The 13,716-nt window shown below is 24.8% G+C and overlaps 1 protein-coding gene across 3 annotated transcripts in view; it reads right to left on the reverse strand.

The window, feature by feature from the left end:
* The window catches only part of LOC107163412 (alkaline phosphatase-like), a 273,323-nt gene that overhangs the window by 13,983 nt on the left and 245,624 nt on the right, over nt 1-13,716 (reverse strand). The window contains exon 10 of one of the 3 annotated variants that reach the window (XM_089220136.1): nt 3,621-3,778. The exons of the other annotated variants lie outside the window; for them this stretch is intronic. Within the exon in view, the coding sequence (XP_089076262.1) occupies nt 3,761-3,778 (18 nt within the window). The 3' untranslated portion in view covers nt 3,621-3,760. Of the gene's footprint in view, nt 1-3,620; nt 3,779-13,716 lie in introns of those variants that run through there. 3 annotated transcript variants of the gene reach the window in all.

Consider the following 13,716-nt stretch of genomic DNA (forward strand, 5'->3'; position numbering starts at 1 on the left):
TTTACAAGTATGAAATAATATATAATAATTTTATATCTAAAACATTTTTTAGATAACGTATTGTGTAACTTTCATTTTTATTTTAAATAGTTATATTCGTTCTTATTTGTATAATAAATCAGTAAGTAATCCAAACGTAATAACTAATAAAAGAATAAAATAATATATTAATTTTTTTAACTTTCATATCCGTTGAACATTTGAATGATTCATATATTTCAAGAACACATAAAATGTTTTATATCATTTTATCACGATATTTGTGTGTACTGTGTATACCTTCAGTAATATGTATGATACCAGGTTGGCAGTAAAAAAAAATCCGTACAAATTACATTATTTACATAAAAAATAATCCAAAAGTAAAGTATGATGCGGGTACACACTAAGTTATATCGATTTAAATAAATACATGTTTCGAAGGCAATAAAACAAAATCCTAATCTCATTTTGGGTACCTATACTTACTTACGTGAATGTTTAAGAATAATATAATTCAACTTTTTTTATATAAAATATAGTTTTTTGTACATAAAAATATTATTGTTTTTAATAGGTAATTTTTAGAAGTAATAAAAAATATGTATACTATACATGTTTTACATCGTGCAGTATACATGAGAGGTATTGTATTGTAATTTTTTGTTTTTTGAGAAAACTGTTAATACCATTGATACGTAATTCAATAACTAAAAAGTAATGATTTTTTTAGTTTTTGAATTAGTAGTGAGTACCTAGATTATTATCAGCCGATCAAATCATAGAAAGATGTGAAACTATACTCATTACAAACGACAGTAAGTAAATATAAATTATTTAATTTAGTTAAGGTTCAGAGGCATAAAATACTATAATAGTATAGTATAATATATATTATGTATATATTACCGAATATTTAGAATAATTGTCTATACAGTATAGTATTAATTTTAGAATATTTTGACTCTGTGAGATTTTTAGTCGTGAAAAACTTCATTTAGATTGAAAATGTAATACAAAATTTCTTATAATTTAATAATTTACTATATCTATCGGAAAATATTAAAGATAAATTTGTACGTTTTGTCGTTTTTATAAGTACATTAACTTAAAAATATTGTATTTATAAAATGTACAATTTTTTCAGTTTAGATTTGAAAATTTAATATTAGGTTTATCATAACTAGTGTATAATCTAAGTCTCTAATCAATAAATGTAAAAAATATTTAAGCTCAAATTTTTTATTGAAATTTTAATTTAAATTTGGAAAAAAATAGATATTTAAAAGAAGATCGATAAGAATGATTTTAGTTATTTTGTTGTAACTCTTAGAACGTAATTATAACATTATATAATTTTTAAAGTTTCAAAAACAAACATTTTTACAGTATGGTCATAATTATAAACTATTTAAATAATATTCATGAGTTGATAAATTTTGGTAATTTTATAATCTGGCGTGTCCGTTACAATATTACGAAGGTATTACCCATATAATATTTTACGTGTCGACTAAAGTATCGAAAAGGTAAGAACAACGTTTACCTGGTGAATGCGCTTTTCCGTTTGACTAGTTAAAGTGTCTTAGAAATAATATCTCAGAACAGAAGATATTGACACTAAAAATATTTTCAAACAAAATTATCCCTTAGTAAAATTTAACTACACGCATAAAAGTATTTTCACACTGAGAGTGTTTTAAGACTTACTGGCACAAATATAAATTATACTGTGATCAGTACACCTCTGATAAATTTCACTTCAGGGCCATTTCATCTAAAATAATATATATTTCACAATACACAGTCTAAACAAAATTCACAATAATATATTTTTACATAATACATATTTTAAAACAAATTGTTAACAACGTTTGATAAAATAATACTTTTTAACAATGAAAAATACATAATCATGATTGGGTGATTTTTATTTTGAGAAATTAAGTATAAATAATAATTTAGTTTGATAAAATAAATATGTTATTTTGTTCAAATGATAAAATATATAAATGGCAGATATTTATTTATTACTAATAATACATGTTAAATTTATAAATAATTAAGACAAATAATATTATTTACTAAAATTATTGATTAAATTATAAATAATGTAATTACTTATTCAACTGATTAATTATTCTAATATTTTTTTAATAATTTATAAATCTGTACGATAATAGAAATAATTTTATATACATTTTTGAATTTGACATAAATGTTTTTTTTGTTTGTTTGTATTTCTTGGTATCGTCTTATTTAAAGTTTATAATATTTTATAGTTAATAGTTTAATACCATTGCGATTATACTAAGCAGCTATCCACTTTACCTATATATAATATGAATGTTTGTTTTCAATATTAATATTGAAATTTGCGAACCCTTATATCATATTATAATTTATAATATTATGCTTATAACAATTTTGGTCATTTAATCCGGTAAGTGGTAAAGGTTGATATATATAATATATATATATAAATATATAGACGGATGTTTTACTATTCATAACTCAACTAAACGCGATAAAAGAATAAATATATATCTAAAAAAATAATAGTATAGTAACAATATAATTTGTGCACCATCTTCTATTTATTATAATTTATAACCGGTTGCTAAGCACATATTGTTTTTTTTTTTTTTTTTTTTTTTTTTTTTTTTTTTTTTTTTTATTAAGAACTTTCAGTATAACTATTATAGTTCAACAATTACAATATTGATAGAAACAGTGATACACATATTGTTTTTATTGATTTAAATATAAAATTGAGGCCATTAAATGAACAGTGAAGTAGTAACGACACTGTAGTTATGAGAATAATATAGTTATGATATTATTTGCTAGAGCAGTTTTCGTGTTCAAATATTTTAGAATTATTTCTATGTGTAAGTAATACATTTATTATGATTTCGAGAATTTAAAAAAAAAATTATAAAATTTATACCAGTATGTTTTTTGAAAATTGTACTGTTTAATATATTTATAGTCAAGTATAACTGTATAGTACTGGTATATTTATATTATTTATTTCAACGACAGTTAAACAAATAATTTTGCTAATGTACACAGAGCACTATTGGATCTTATGAACGCTGTTTGTGTTTTTTTTTATTTCAAATCATATAAGATAAACAAAATTATTTTATATCATCATTTTTGTAATAAATTAAAAAATTTATGTTGCTTATAAAAATACATAGATACTTCTGATATAAATATTTTTATAAAAAGATCTGTATTTTTTAATAACGTTTTTTGTTTACATTATATAATTTAATTTTTTATTACGATGAAGGTGCATTGATTATAAATATTTTTTGAATAATTCCTAATCTCAAAATTGAAATAACTTCAAGATTAATTCCAATCGGAAATCATAAAGTTTAAATTTTTCCGTCTTACTATAATATGTATAAAAAAATCCACAAGATAAAAACTAGGATTGATGACTGGTAAAATATATTGGGATTTTTACCCAAAACACAATTAATTTAAACTAAAGTATACATTTATTTTTTGCTGTTTATATATTTTTAATATTTTCAAATTAGACAGTATATAAATATTTTTTTTTTTTTTTTTTTTATTGATCAAAAGGACATCGGCGACAACGGCCATTAGTCTTAAACTTTACATTATTGATTACATTTTTTGGTATTTTAAATATGATAATTTTAAATTAAGTCGTACAATTCATATTTTCTTAAAAAAGACAAAATTTTGAATGTGGAGTCTGCATTTGGACCGAGGGCTGCATCTAAGGTGGTTGGGATGTTCAGCTGATCGAGTGCGTCTGTGTATATAAATATTATATTTAGTAAAATGGAAAGTATTTCTGTTTGGCATTAGAAAAAAATAAACAGACATTTATACCTAGTTTTTATTTTGTATAATATTATTGTATAATATTGTATATTATATACTCCACTTGAAATTTAGTTGGATTTCAAAATTTTTCTGATTGTTAATTTACATAATAATAAATTAACTTATAGTTAATACGCAGTTGCATAAATATAAAATAAATAATAAAATATAGATATTTTTTACAAAAAGCTTATATATTTATATTAGGTTTATTCTAGCTAGACATTAATTTATAACGTAATATATAGTAATGAGAATTGTATGAAATGTGAATAGTAAAAAAAGTAATAAATATTATCCTGCATTTTAAAATTATATAACTTTATTATAAAGGGTCTACGAAAATATTTTAAGTTTCTGCAACAATAAACCATTCACGTTCGTCAATTTACGTCAAATATAATAACTCTACATAAACTTATAATTAAAATTATTAAATATATGTCGATACTACAATACTACAGGGTAATAAATTTAAAACTGCAGATTAATTGCCACGAAGCGTTCAAAATGTCTATAGTAATCCTTAGAACATTTTAATTAAAATAAGTCGTTTCCTTTTTTTACATTCAAAATAAATTTCACATTTCACATTTTTTTCCTTAAGCCATAATGTAGGATAGAGTTAAAGAACGTTTGAGAAACTTTTCCGGGAATCTGTCTTAATACTAAACAGTCAGGCCAATATGGGTATGATCTGCATAGTATGATATATTATTAAGATTAATTATAAAATCATAGAAACCAGAAAAAATATTTTTAGCGGTAATTATTGTTTAGTTATTATCCATCGTTTCTATTTTGGTAGCTATATTATAATTATTATGATAGGAAATGAAGCACTCAGTAGATAACTAAATATAATAATAATATAATATTAATCTTTCGTCAAGCGAGTTTACCATCCATTTCCTTAGACATTGAATGTGAACATAATGTTAGTTATAATAAATTAATAAGTAACTATTATTAGTATAAGTAAAATATAATAGATGATAACTATTTTTAAAATCCTTACTCATACAAGCGCACTAACAAACTAAAAAAATAACTTATTATAAAAGTATTTTACATAAAAGCGGAAATAACATTTTATTACTACTATATCTAGATATTATATATTATACATTCATATCGTACTTTACACCTTCCAGTGTAGAAAGTGGGTCACATATTCGAATGTCATGTTTTCAAATAAAAATATATAAATAGTATCTGAAGTGTCACGGTCGAATGCGCGGTTAAGTATTGGGATAAACCTAGTTAGAGAAATTTCATTCGACAAGTTAGATGATAAATCCAACAAATATATATACTCAAGCATTGAACTCACCCAAAAATTAAATTTCATATATTTTGCATGTAGGCATATACCTATTTGACCGCAATATGTTTTTTCGACATATTTTGAGTTTAATGTAGAAACTAAAAATATATTATCGTACTACATAATTCAAATATTATGTGGTTTTCAATTTTATGTCAGAATGATTAACTCAATTTATGATTAATAGAATTAAAAATATTGGTAAGTATACTTTGTTTTATACATCCGAGTATTTCTAATTGAATTTGTTAAAAAGTGCCGTACTTTTAGGAATCGTTTTTCATGGTTTGAACTTTTATTAGTTACTTTTAACAAGTGCTTGTAAAAAGTTTGTTTAAAGTTTCCAATATTTCATTGTGAAATAGTTAGCATATAAATAAAAAAGAAACCCAGACTGGATACTAAGACCGGGTATTTGAAACTTGTCTCATCGCTTCACTGGCTCAAGCACAAGCACAAGCCAGCGTATATTGTAACTATACTTTTAAAAGCCAATGATTTTAAACAGAGCTTGGTCAGTGCTGACAGGATATTTATAAAATGTTAAGTTCTTCAAAATCAAAATATGTGAATTTAATTAGGAAAATTAATTTGACTTATAACATTTCTAATAATATGTCATAAAGTATTCTTCAGACATAGAGAAGTGGGAAATATTAGAAACATATTGATTTTGTATTGCAAGCATTTTCGGAGAAAAAAAATGATCAAAATAAAATAGGTCCTTTATAAATTGGAAACACAATTATTGTTTCTTAAACATCTTATTTTTAAAATTTATAATTTTATTTTATAAATATAAACAATTTTTAGTGAAATTATTGAATAGATTCAATAGGTAACTAAACATTTTAAAGTGTTGATGTTTCATAATATTATCATTTTCACCAATCTACACCATCAATCTCAGCGTGTTGAAAATTGTTATACCTATATTTCGGGAAAGACAAACGATCGGAATGTATATTTTCAAACGTATTATCAGAATTGTGCTCGATATTACAGAGCTTTTACGATCTGATAATATCTACATGTGTTTGTTGCATCCGACAAACGATGAATTATTGTCTTATTTTAGTAAAACAAAAAACCATACAAGGACGATAATCAATCAAATTGTTTACACTTTCACGCAGAGAACTATTTTAATTGAAGGAGCCTAGTATATTTAATCTATCCAACCGGGTGGTTACCCGCCCAAAATAGGTTGTACACCAAGATACTTCGCTACGTTCACAACAAATGGGTTACCGTAATGTAATGGATGGAATTAAATTTGAATCCAATTATATTGTATCATTGTATACGAAAAATGATTCTGAGCGGAGACGGTTTATCTGTCTAGGATATATTATAGATTATTATTACTTAATATTAAAATATTTGACTTTCTGGTGAACAATTATTATTATTTTTTTTGATAGAAGGTAGACAAACTTATAAGGAATCTTGAATAAAATATTCAAATCTTAGATTTAAAATAAAATTTTTTATGAATTTCTATCTAAGATTATACGATAATCATAAGATATGTATTTTAATTGTTACGTATATTGTCAAAATTCAAACTTTGAATGCCTATAAAAAAAATTGCTACTATATATTTCTTTTATTTTTCAACTGCCATTGTAAAAATATGTTAGTAGCCTTGTATTAAATTTTCAAGCTTATTTACCCAACAAATATATTTTTATCGATATTTATAGAAAAAAAACTAAAATAGTTGAAAAATTAAAATTTTAGTGGACAGCTCAATTTAAATAAAAAATATTTTGAAAATGTTATCAAATATAGAAAATGTCTATATAAACATTCAGTGAAAATTTCAAGTATCTGCGGTCATTTGTTTTAGAGTTATACAAAAATAAGAAAATCGCTAAATGAGAAATCTAGTGAAAATTCAATGTTGTAAAAATTTAAATTTCAAACGCTCATAAAAACTTACTTTGACTTTCTGGTGGATATTTATTTATGATAAAGGTTGACAAACTTGTAAGAAATCTTTTGTGTAGCTTTTGTGTGGGTTGCCTGCACAAGTCGTTTCTTGGAAATGATAATGTGTGTATGATACTATGATAACGAGTTGTTATATTCATAAACTATGTTTATGTTTTTATTACGCCATGGTAATATTCCAATTGTATCCATATTATTATAAATATACTTGGTGATACATCAACTTGTATGTAGTGTGTTCATAAATTAGAAGCAATACATTTTACAAATCTGCCTCCACCAACACCATCACCACCACCACCATCCCCAAAAATCAACAAAGCCATGGCTCAAAAAAACCACCTCGCCATGCCACTGCTTTCACGCCTTGGCTTTCAATGTTATTGAAATGAAAAAAAAAGGTAAAAATCATTATATAAAATTTAAATCCATCCAACCGCGTAATTTACTTTGTTTACTTAATAGAAAACTCTTATGACACGAACATGGTTTCTACATGGTGCACAGAACGTACCTGATGAGAGCCATGCGCCTAGGGTAAGCGCCCAAAATTTTGCAGTTTTCATGCTGGCAGCGAAAATCGTCGTCAGTTCATTAGGTTCTCTGTAGCGTTTGTATTTCACGCACCGATGGTTTTCAATGATAAGCCATGGGGAAGTTGCAACTGATCAACTGATCCGTATGGTTTTGAATCACGACCAGAAATCGTAAAATGTAATGGCTGTGTACTTAGAACGCTATATTTTTATGTTTGTACTGCAGCTTTATTTGTTCATTCGAATATGTTTAATTGTTGACATGGCAATTTTGACTAAAGTTCACCTCCTTATGTATCCTTACTCGCGACGAAGTTTATAGTAAAAAAAAAGAAAGTAAAATACGCTTCACGAATTACAAAATGTCACAAAAGTCAGTAGGTATTTCAATACTCTCGATAAACGAATAATTTAAAATTCTCTTAGTCAATCGGTATTTACTAAATCCTCATTTATTTTTTAATCTTGAAATAAAAGTTTTAAAAATTGTTTGTGCGTATTACATTCCAAATAATTCGTTTACAAATAGAAAATATTTGAAGAATGACGAGACAGCAGAAAATCGTTTTAAACAAACACAAGCAAAATAAATTATTTCAATTTATCGGAATTTAAACGGTTCTTTCAACTAATGATTTTCTATAGTGTTGTTGCAAAACTATTCACTAATCGTTTAAATACTCAACACTCGTATGCTCATCACATTCATGTGTGGTACGTATTATTACTTAATTTAATCATTGTTTTATATGTAACACTTGGTTCAGTTTTATTTTTTAAGTTAAGTTGGCATATATTTTAGATACAAATATTAAATAATATAAGTCTAAGTCAAGACATCAACAACTTTTTATTTTTATATTGCAGACTAACAATTTAACGCAAAGAAAAGAATAAAAAATATTTGTTATCTTTTTTTACACGTATTTAACATTAAAAATAAACAATACTAAATAGCCCAAAAATATATATTAACAACAATAGAAGCTAATATTTTTTGAATAGTTTTTTGATAATTTTTTCTATCTTCTATTTGCTATAACCTATATAGGTACGTTGGCCTGTTAAAAAAAAATGTAGCTACGAGTATTTTGACCTTAAAACCTTAGAGTGTTGCAATATGGAAGAATATAATAGATGAATTTAGCACATTTAGATATCAAATTGTTGGAATATACGACCTATTATAAGGACTTATCTTTTAATCAAATCACTAACTTAGTAGCCGAGTCTTTTGCCAAACAAATTAAGAACTAACTTTAATTTTGTGTATTACATTATAATATAGCACTGAGTTTTTTTTTAATTCAAGTCAATTTAGCGAGTAAAGTATTACAGAAAGTAACGTAAGGTATATCTGATGCAGAAAATATATTAGCTGAGACCATTAAAAAAAGTTATAAGGTTATCGCAGATGATTTAGTAATTGAAGTATTTATTTAAGATCCGACTGCGAAAAATAATGTAGAACAGTATTTTCATTGGGATCAAACAATAGGTAATAGTTGATTAAAACTGAAATTTAAGTTAAAGTTTATTCTTATATTTTTGATTTAACAATTAACCCTCTTTAAGAAGGTTTGAACAATATTGCATAACCATAGAATATATTATTTTTACTATGTTGTATGGCATAATAGTAATTTGAAAAATATTTTAGGATTTTAGCTATATTTTACAACAGTCCAATTCATTTTTTTACTTCTTCTTATATCATTGTTGTACTGCACAATAATATATTTATAATAATAGTTATATATCATTTTAGTAAAGTAAAATGCATATAATAAGTATATCTATTATTCCGTAAATGCGAAGATATCATGTGCACCTACTGAAACACCCTATACATGTGTTCGAATTATTAGTCAATTTTATTTTCTATAATTTAGTCAGCAGAACACTTAAGGGATGGCTAAAAATAGATTTTTTTAATTTTAAATACTAGTTATGAGTTTTCAGTTATATTCGATTAAATTTAATTTTTACAAATGTACTTACCTATCCATAAACTCAGTCAAAATATTATAATAATTTAGTTTTTTGATTGATATTACGATTTAGTTTTCTAAATTTAATTTGAGATATCATTACTATCTGAAACAAAGTTTTTACGTTGAAAGACTTCATAAACGTCATAAAATAGTAAGAGAAATTAAAAGTTGTTTATTTTCAGTAAAGGTATATAAAGCATATTTTTGTCGAGGTCAACGTTAATAAAATGAATCTAAGGCTTACATTTATGTTTTTTAAAAACTTTTTATATACTTTGAATTCAAAACATTTTTTATTCGCAGTAAAAATTAATTTAATTTGGTGTACATAAATGTAATGGAATTATTAGCATAATTTTTCTATCATATAATAAATTAAATTACCTATCAAGTATTTGCGATATCGTTAGATTTTTAAATTGAAATTTGAATATTGAAAATTGAAAAATAATTATTTTTTTTAAACTCAGTTATAAATATAATTTTGTATCATTTATTAAAAATTAAAACACGTGCAAATAGAAAAAAAATATTTAGTTCTTACCTATCATGGTTGTTTTAAATTTATTTATTTAAATAGGCATTTTATTTTAAATTAAATATTTGTTATTATTATGATAATATTTATTGTAATTATATTGAGGGCAGAATTAAATAATTTACAATAATATAAATACTGTAAAACGAGAAAAATACATACATCTTTATATAGTTATCATATTACTATTCAAAATATCTTTTCGTTGGTCTAAGTTTCGTTAAATAATTATGTAGGTAGGCACCTAATTGTATCGGAATAAATGTATGTATTTTATTTATATAAAATGTACTATTCTATTCTTCTCAAATGTAAAAAGTGTTCTAATAGTATAATATAACAATGTTATAATGGATTTAATTATATTGCATGCTCGATATATTTTTTATAGAAATATTTGACTCTATAGAAGAACTTTTGAAGCGGTAACTATCTACTTAAAATTAGATTTCATGATTATTTCTTCACGAGATAAACATTAAAGAATTTTTATAAATTATTTTGCTATAATGTTGAACAGGTACAATTGTAATTTTTATTGTCTTTAAATTTGTTTTTCAGCATAATTTTTTAAGTTTAGACATAGATGGGTAATATTTATCTTGGGAACTATAATATTTATTTTTATGTTGTAATTTCGATGAATATTAATTATAAACAAAATTATTCAATTTAGATTCAATTAAGCTTTTACAATATTTTTTGGTCAAAGAAGTATAATTTTTTTTGTGACTGCCGTAAGTATGAAATTTAGGTGATATTAAAACATTGAATAGAAATAAATTACTTTATATTAATTAATTAATCAAATACCTATATTTTACTTCATTCAAAGTTAGTTGACTATATTCCGATGATTGCTGTAATTCAATTTGTACGTGTAAAAAAAATTCATTCATACTTTGACTTAACACTTAACGTATTAAGTTTTCAACATAACTACAAATGTGGAATGCAGTGTTATACAATTCATCTAAAATGGGTTAAGACTCTGGGGGAATGTTTTCAGATTTGGTGGGGACGCAGGGGGACGGAGTACCCCAACTAATTATTCAGAAATTTCAGCGTACCCCTACTTTTATTTTTAATGGGAACGCATGGGACGCTAAATCATGCCATCATTCTGAATTTTTAATTTTTATCAAAATGTACGTGATAAGTGATAACATATATAAGTAAATGGTTTTTTTTAAATTTTGTTTCAATTGTTTTTGAGTTTGTTATATTTTATTTTATAAGTTAAAAATATAATATACAATATAATATTTACATAATTTTTTTTTTAAATTTAATTATTCACATAAATATTTTATATATGATTTAAAGAGGTGTATTAGGGGGTGTGGGGAACTACTTTTTAGATTCTGAATGGAGTGATGAATCTATTGATTTTACAGTGATGTGTTTTTTTTTTTGTGTGTCTGTGTACAGCATAACTTGTCGAAATAATGCTTCAATTTCAAACTTTGGGGGTGGTTTCCGATGGAAAAGTGAATATCCTTGGTGCATTATAGAGGTCAAAAGTAAATATTTTCCAACAGTTTTCAAAAAAATCGAGAAAAACAAAAAAAAGTGACAGAAAAAAACGGAAATTTTTAGGCAAAACCAATTTTCGACCAAATCGATTTTTTTTTATATGGTTGTTATTCAAAAAATAATCACTGTAAATACTTGAAATTGTTGTAGTAAAATGTATAGTAGAATCTGGTTGATCCTCTCTATATTCGGTGATTGATTTATTAATTTAAAATTTATTTATTTTATGTTATGTTATTTAAAGTCAATAACGTTTTTGAATCCTGTATCAAGTTTATCGATTTATTAGCACTCGTAAGGCTATCGTAAATACTTGTTGGACATAAACTAGTAGAAAATTCTTAGAAAAAAGGCTTTATAATTCAATTTAAAGTAGATTCGGGAAGAAAACTTTGAAGGTTTAAGTAAGATTTCAGGTACATTATTTAATGTCGAGAAGTGAAGTGAAAGTATTGAAACATATAGCAGAGGAAATTACAGATTGAAATGGCTAAAATAAAAGTTTTCAAAAATATGGTTATAAATTGTACTTTAAAAAATAAAAAGGTAGAAAGTAGATACATATTCTGTTCTCAAGTGTACCCCGTCATTGAATAAGCCACAATGATGTGACCCAAAAGTACCTAAGTATCAACTATCACCAAATTGCTATCAGAAACCATCCTTAAAGTTTAAAATTGAAACATTTTAACTGCCCCAAAAGATAATGACAAAACACACATTATTTGAAAATCAATACACGTACCAGTTTGCTCAGAATGAAGAAAATAACATTTTGATTTATCCAACAGAATGAAAAAGACAAATGAAAAAAATTTTTAATCATGGCGATTGTCTTATAGGTATAGTATGACGTACGTCCTTCGAATTGGAACTAGCACTTAATGTTACAATCAACATAAATCAACATTGTGTAACGAATTATATATTATATATAGCTATATATTACAACGATATTTTCACTCGTTTTTCTCGGAAAATCGAAAATCTTAATACTTTATTCGAAATGGGCATCAGCATTTTGAAAAAAACTCGTTTCAGTTTGAAGTGATTTTTTTAGAATTTGATATCCTCTAGATTTTGTAAAATCCCATAAAATAAAAAATTTCTTAGCAACAAAATTTTATTTTAATACCGCGAAATAGGTATCAACGTTTTGTCATTTAGTTATGTTATAAGAGTATATTAGTGGTTGACGTGCGGTGGTTTCAATAAATCGTTAAGCGAGAATAAGCACCGGCTGGTGCCACTAGTTCCCAGATGGGTAACCATCAAGATTTTTAGTGGAAAATTCTTGCCGCACATGCAAACACATGCCCAAAACCAACTGCCTCACAGTAACATAATAATTACTAAAAATCTAGAAAAATAGCTAATGACCATAGTTTCTAATCTTAAGGGTTTAATAAAAAAGAAAAAAAGTAAGAATATGTCGAGTAGATGACCTAACCCAGTTGATGTAATAATACACGATTATTAAAAAAAAAAAAAAAAACTAAAACAAATAGGTAGTGCATTCACTGATTGGATTCCCTTACGTAGTTCCATGCTATAAATTCTCACTTATCACATATTCTTATTGTGTCAAAAGACACAGCAGATTGTATATTTATCTTAAAACAAAAAAGATAGTTTATATATTTAACAGAGGATAACCTGTAATTATTTATACTTAATCACGAGTAGAAGTGTATGTATCTTTGGCGTTCAATATTAGCCATTATTGCATTGTATTTATATATTTTTTATAAATATGTAAATGGCATTTATTAAAAAAAAAAAAAAACAGGACAGTTATGTTTTGTCAGCAGACCGGAAAAGACTTTTAGAATGCTAAGTCTGGCTATCCTATTATACATGATACGTGAAGTGTTTCTTTTAAATTTGTCATAGAGACCTCGCGCCAATATTTAGTACGTAAGTGCAACTTAATTCAATTTTTCCAAAGTAAATTATTTAGAATTTGAATTCATTTGA

The sequence above is a fragment of the Diuraphis noxia genome, unplaced genomic scaffold, assembly GCF_037042655.1.
Source record: "Diuraphis noxia isolate RWA-SAM2 unplaced genomic scaffold, SU_Dnox_SAM2 contig0002, whole genome shotgun sequence".
In the NCBI taxonomy this organism is placed as follows: Eukaryota; Metazoa; Arthropoda; class Insecta; order Hemiptera; family Aphididae; genus Diuraphis; species Diuraphis noxia.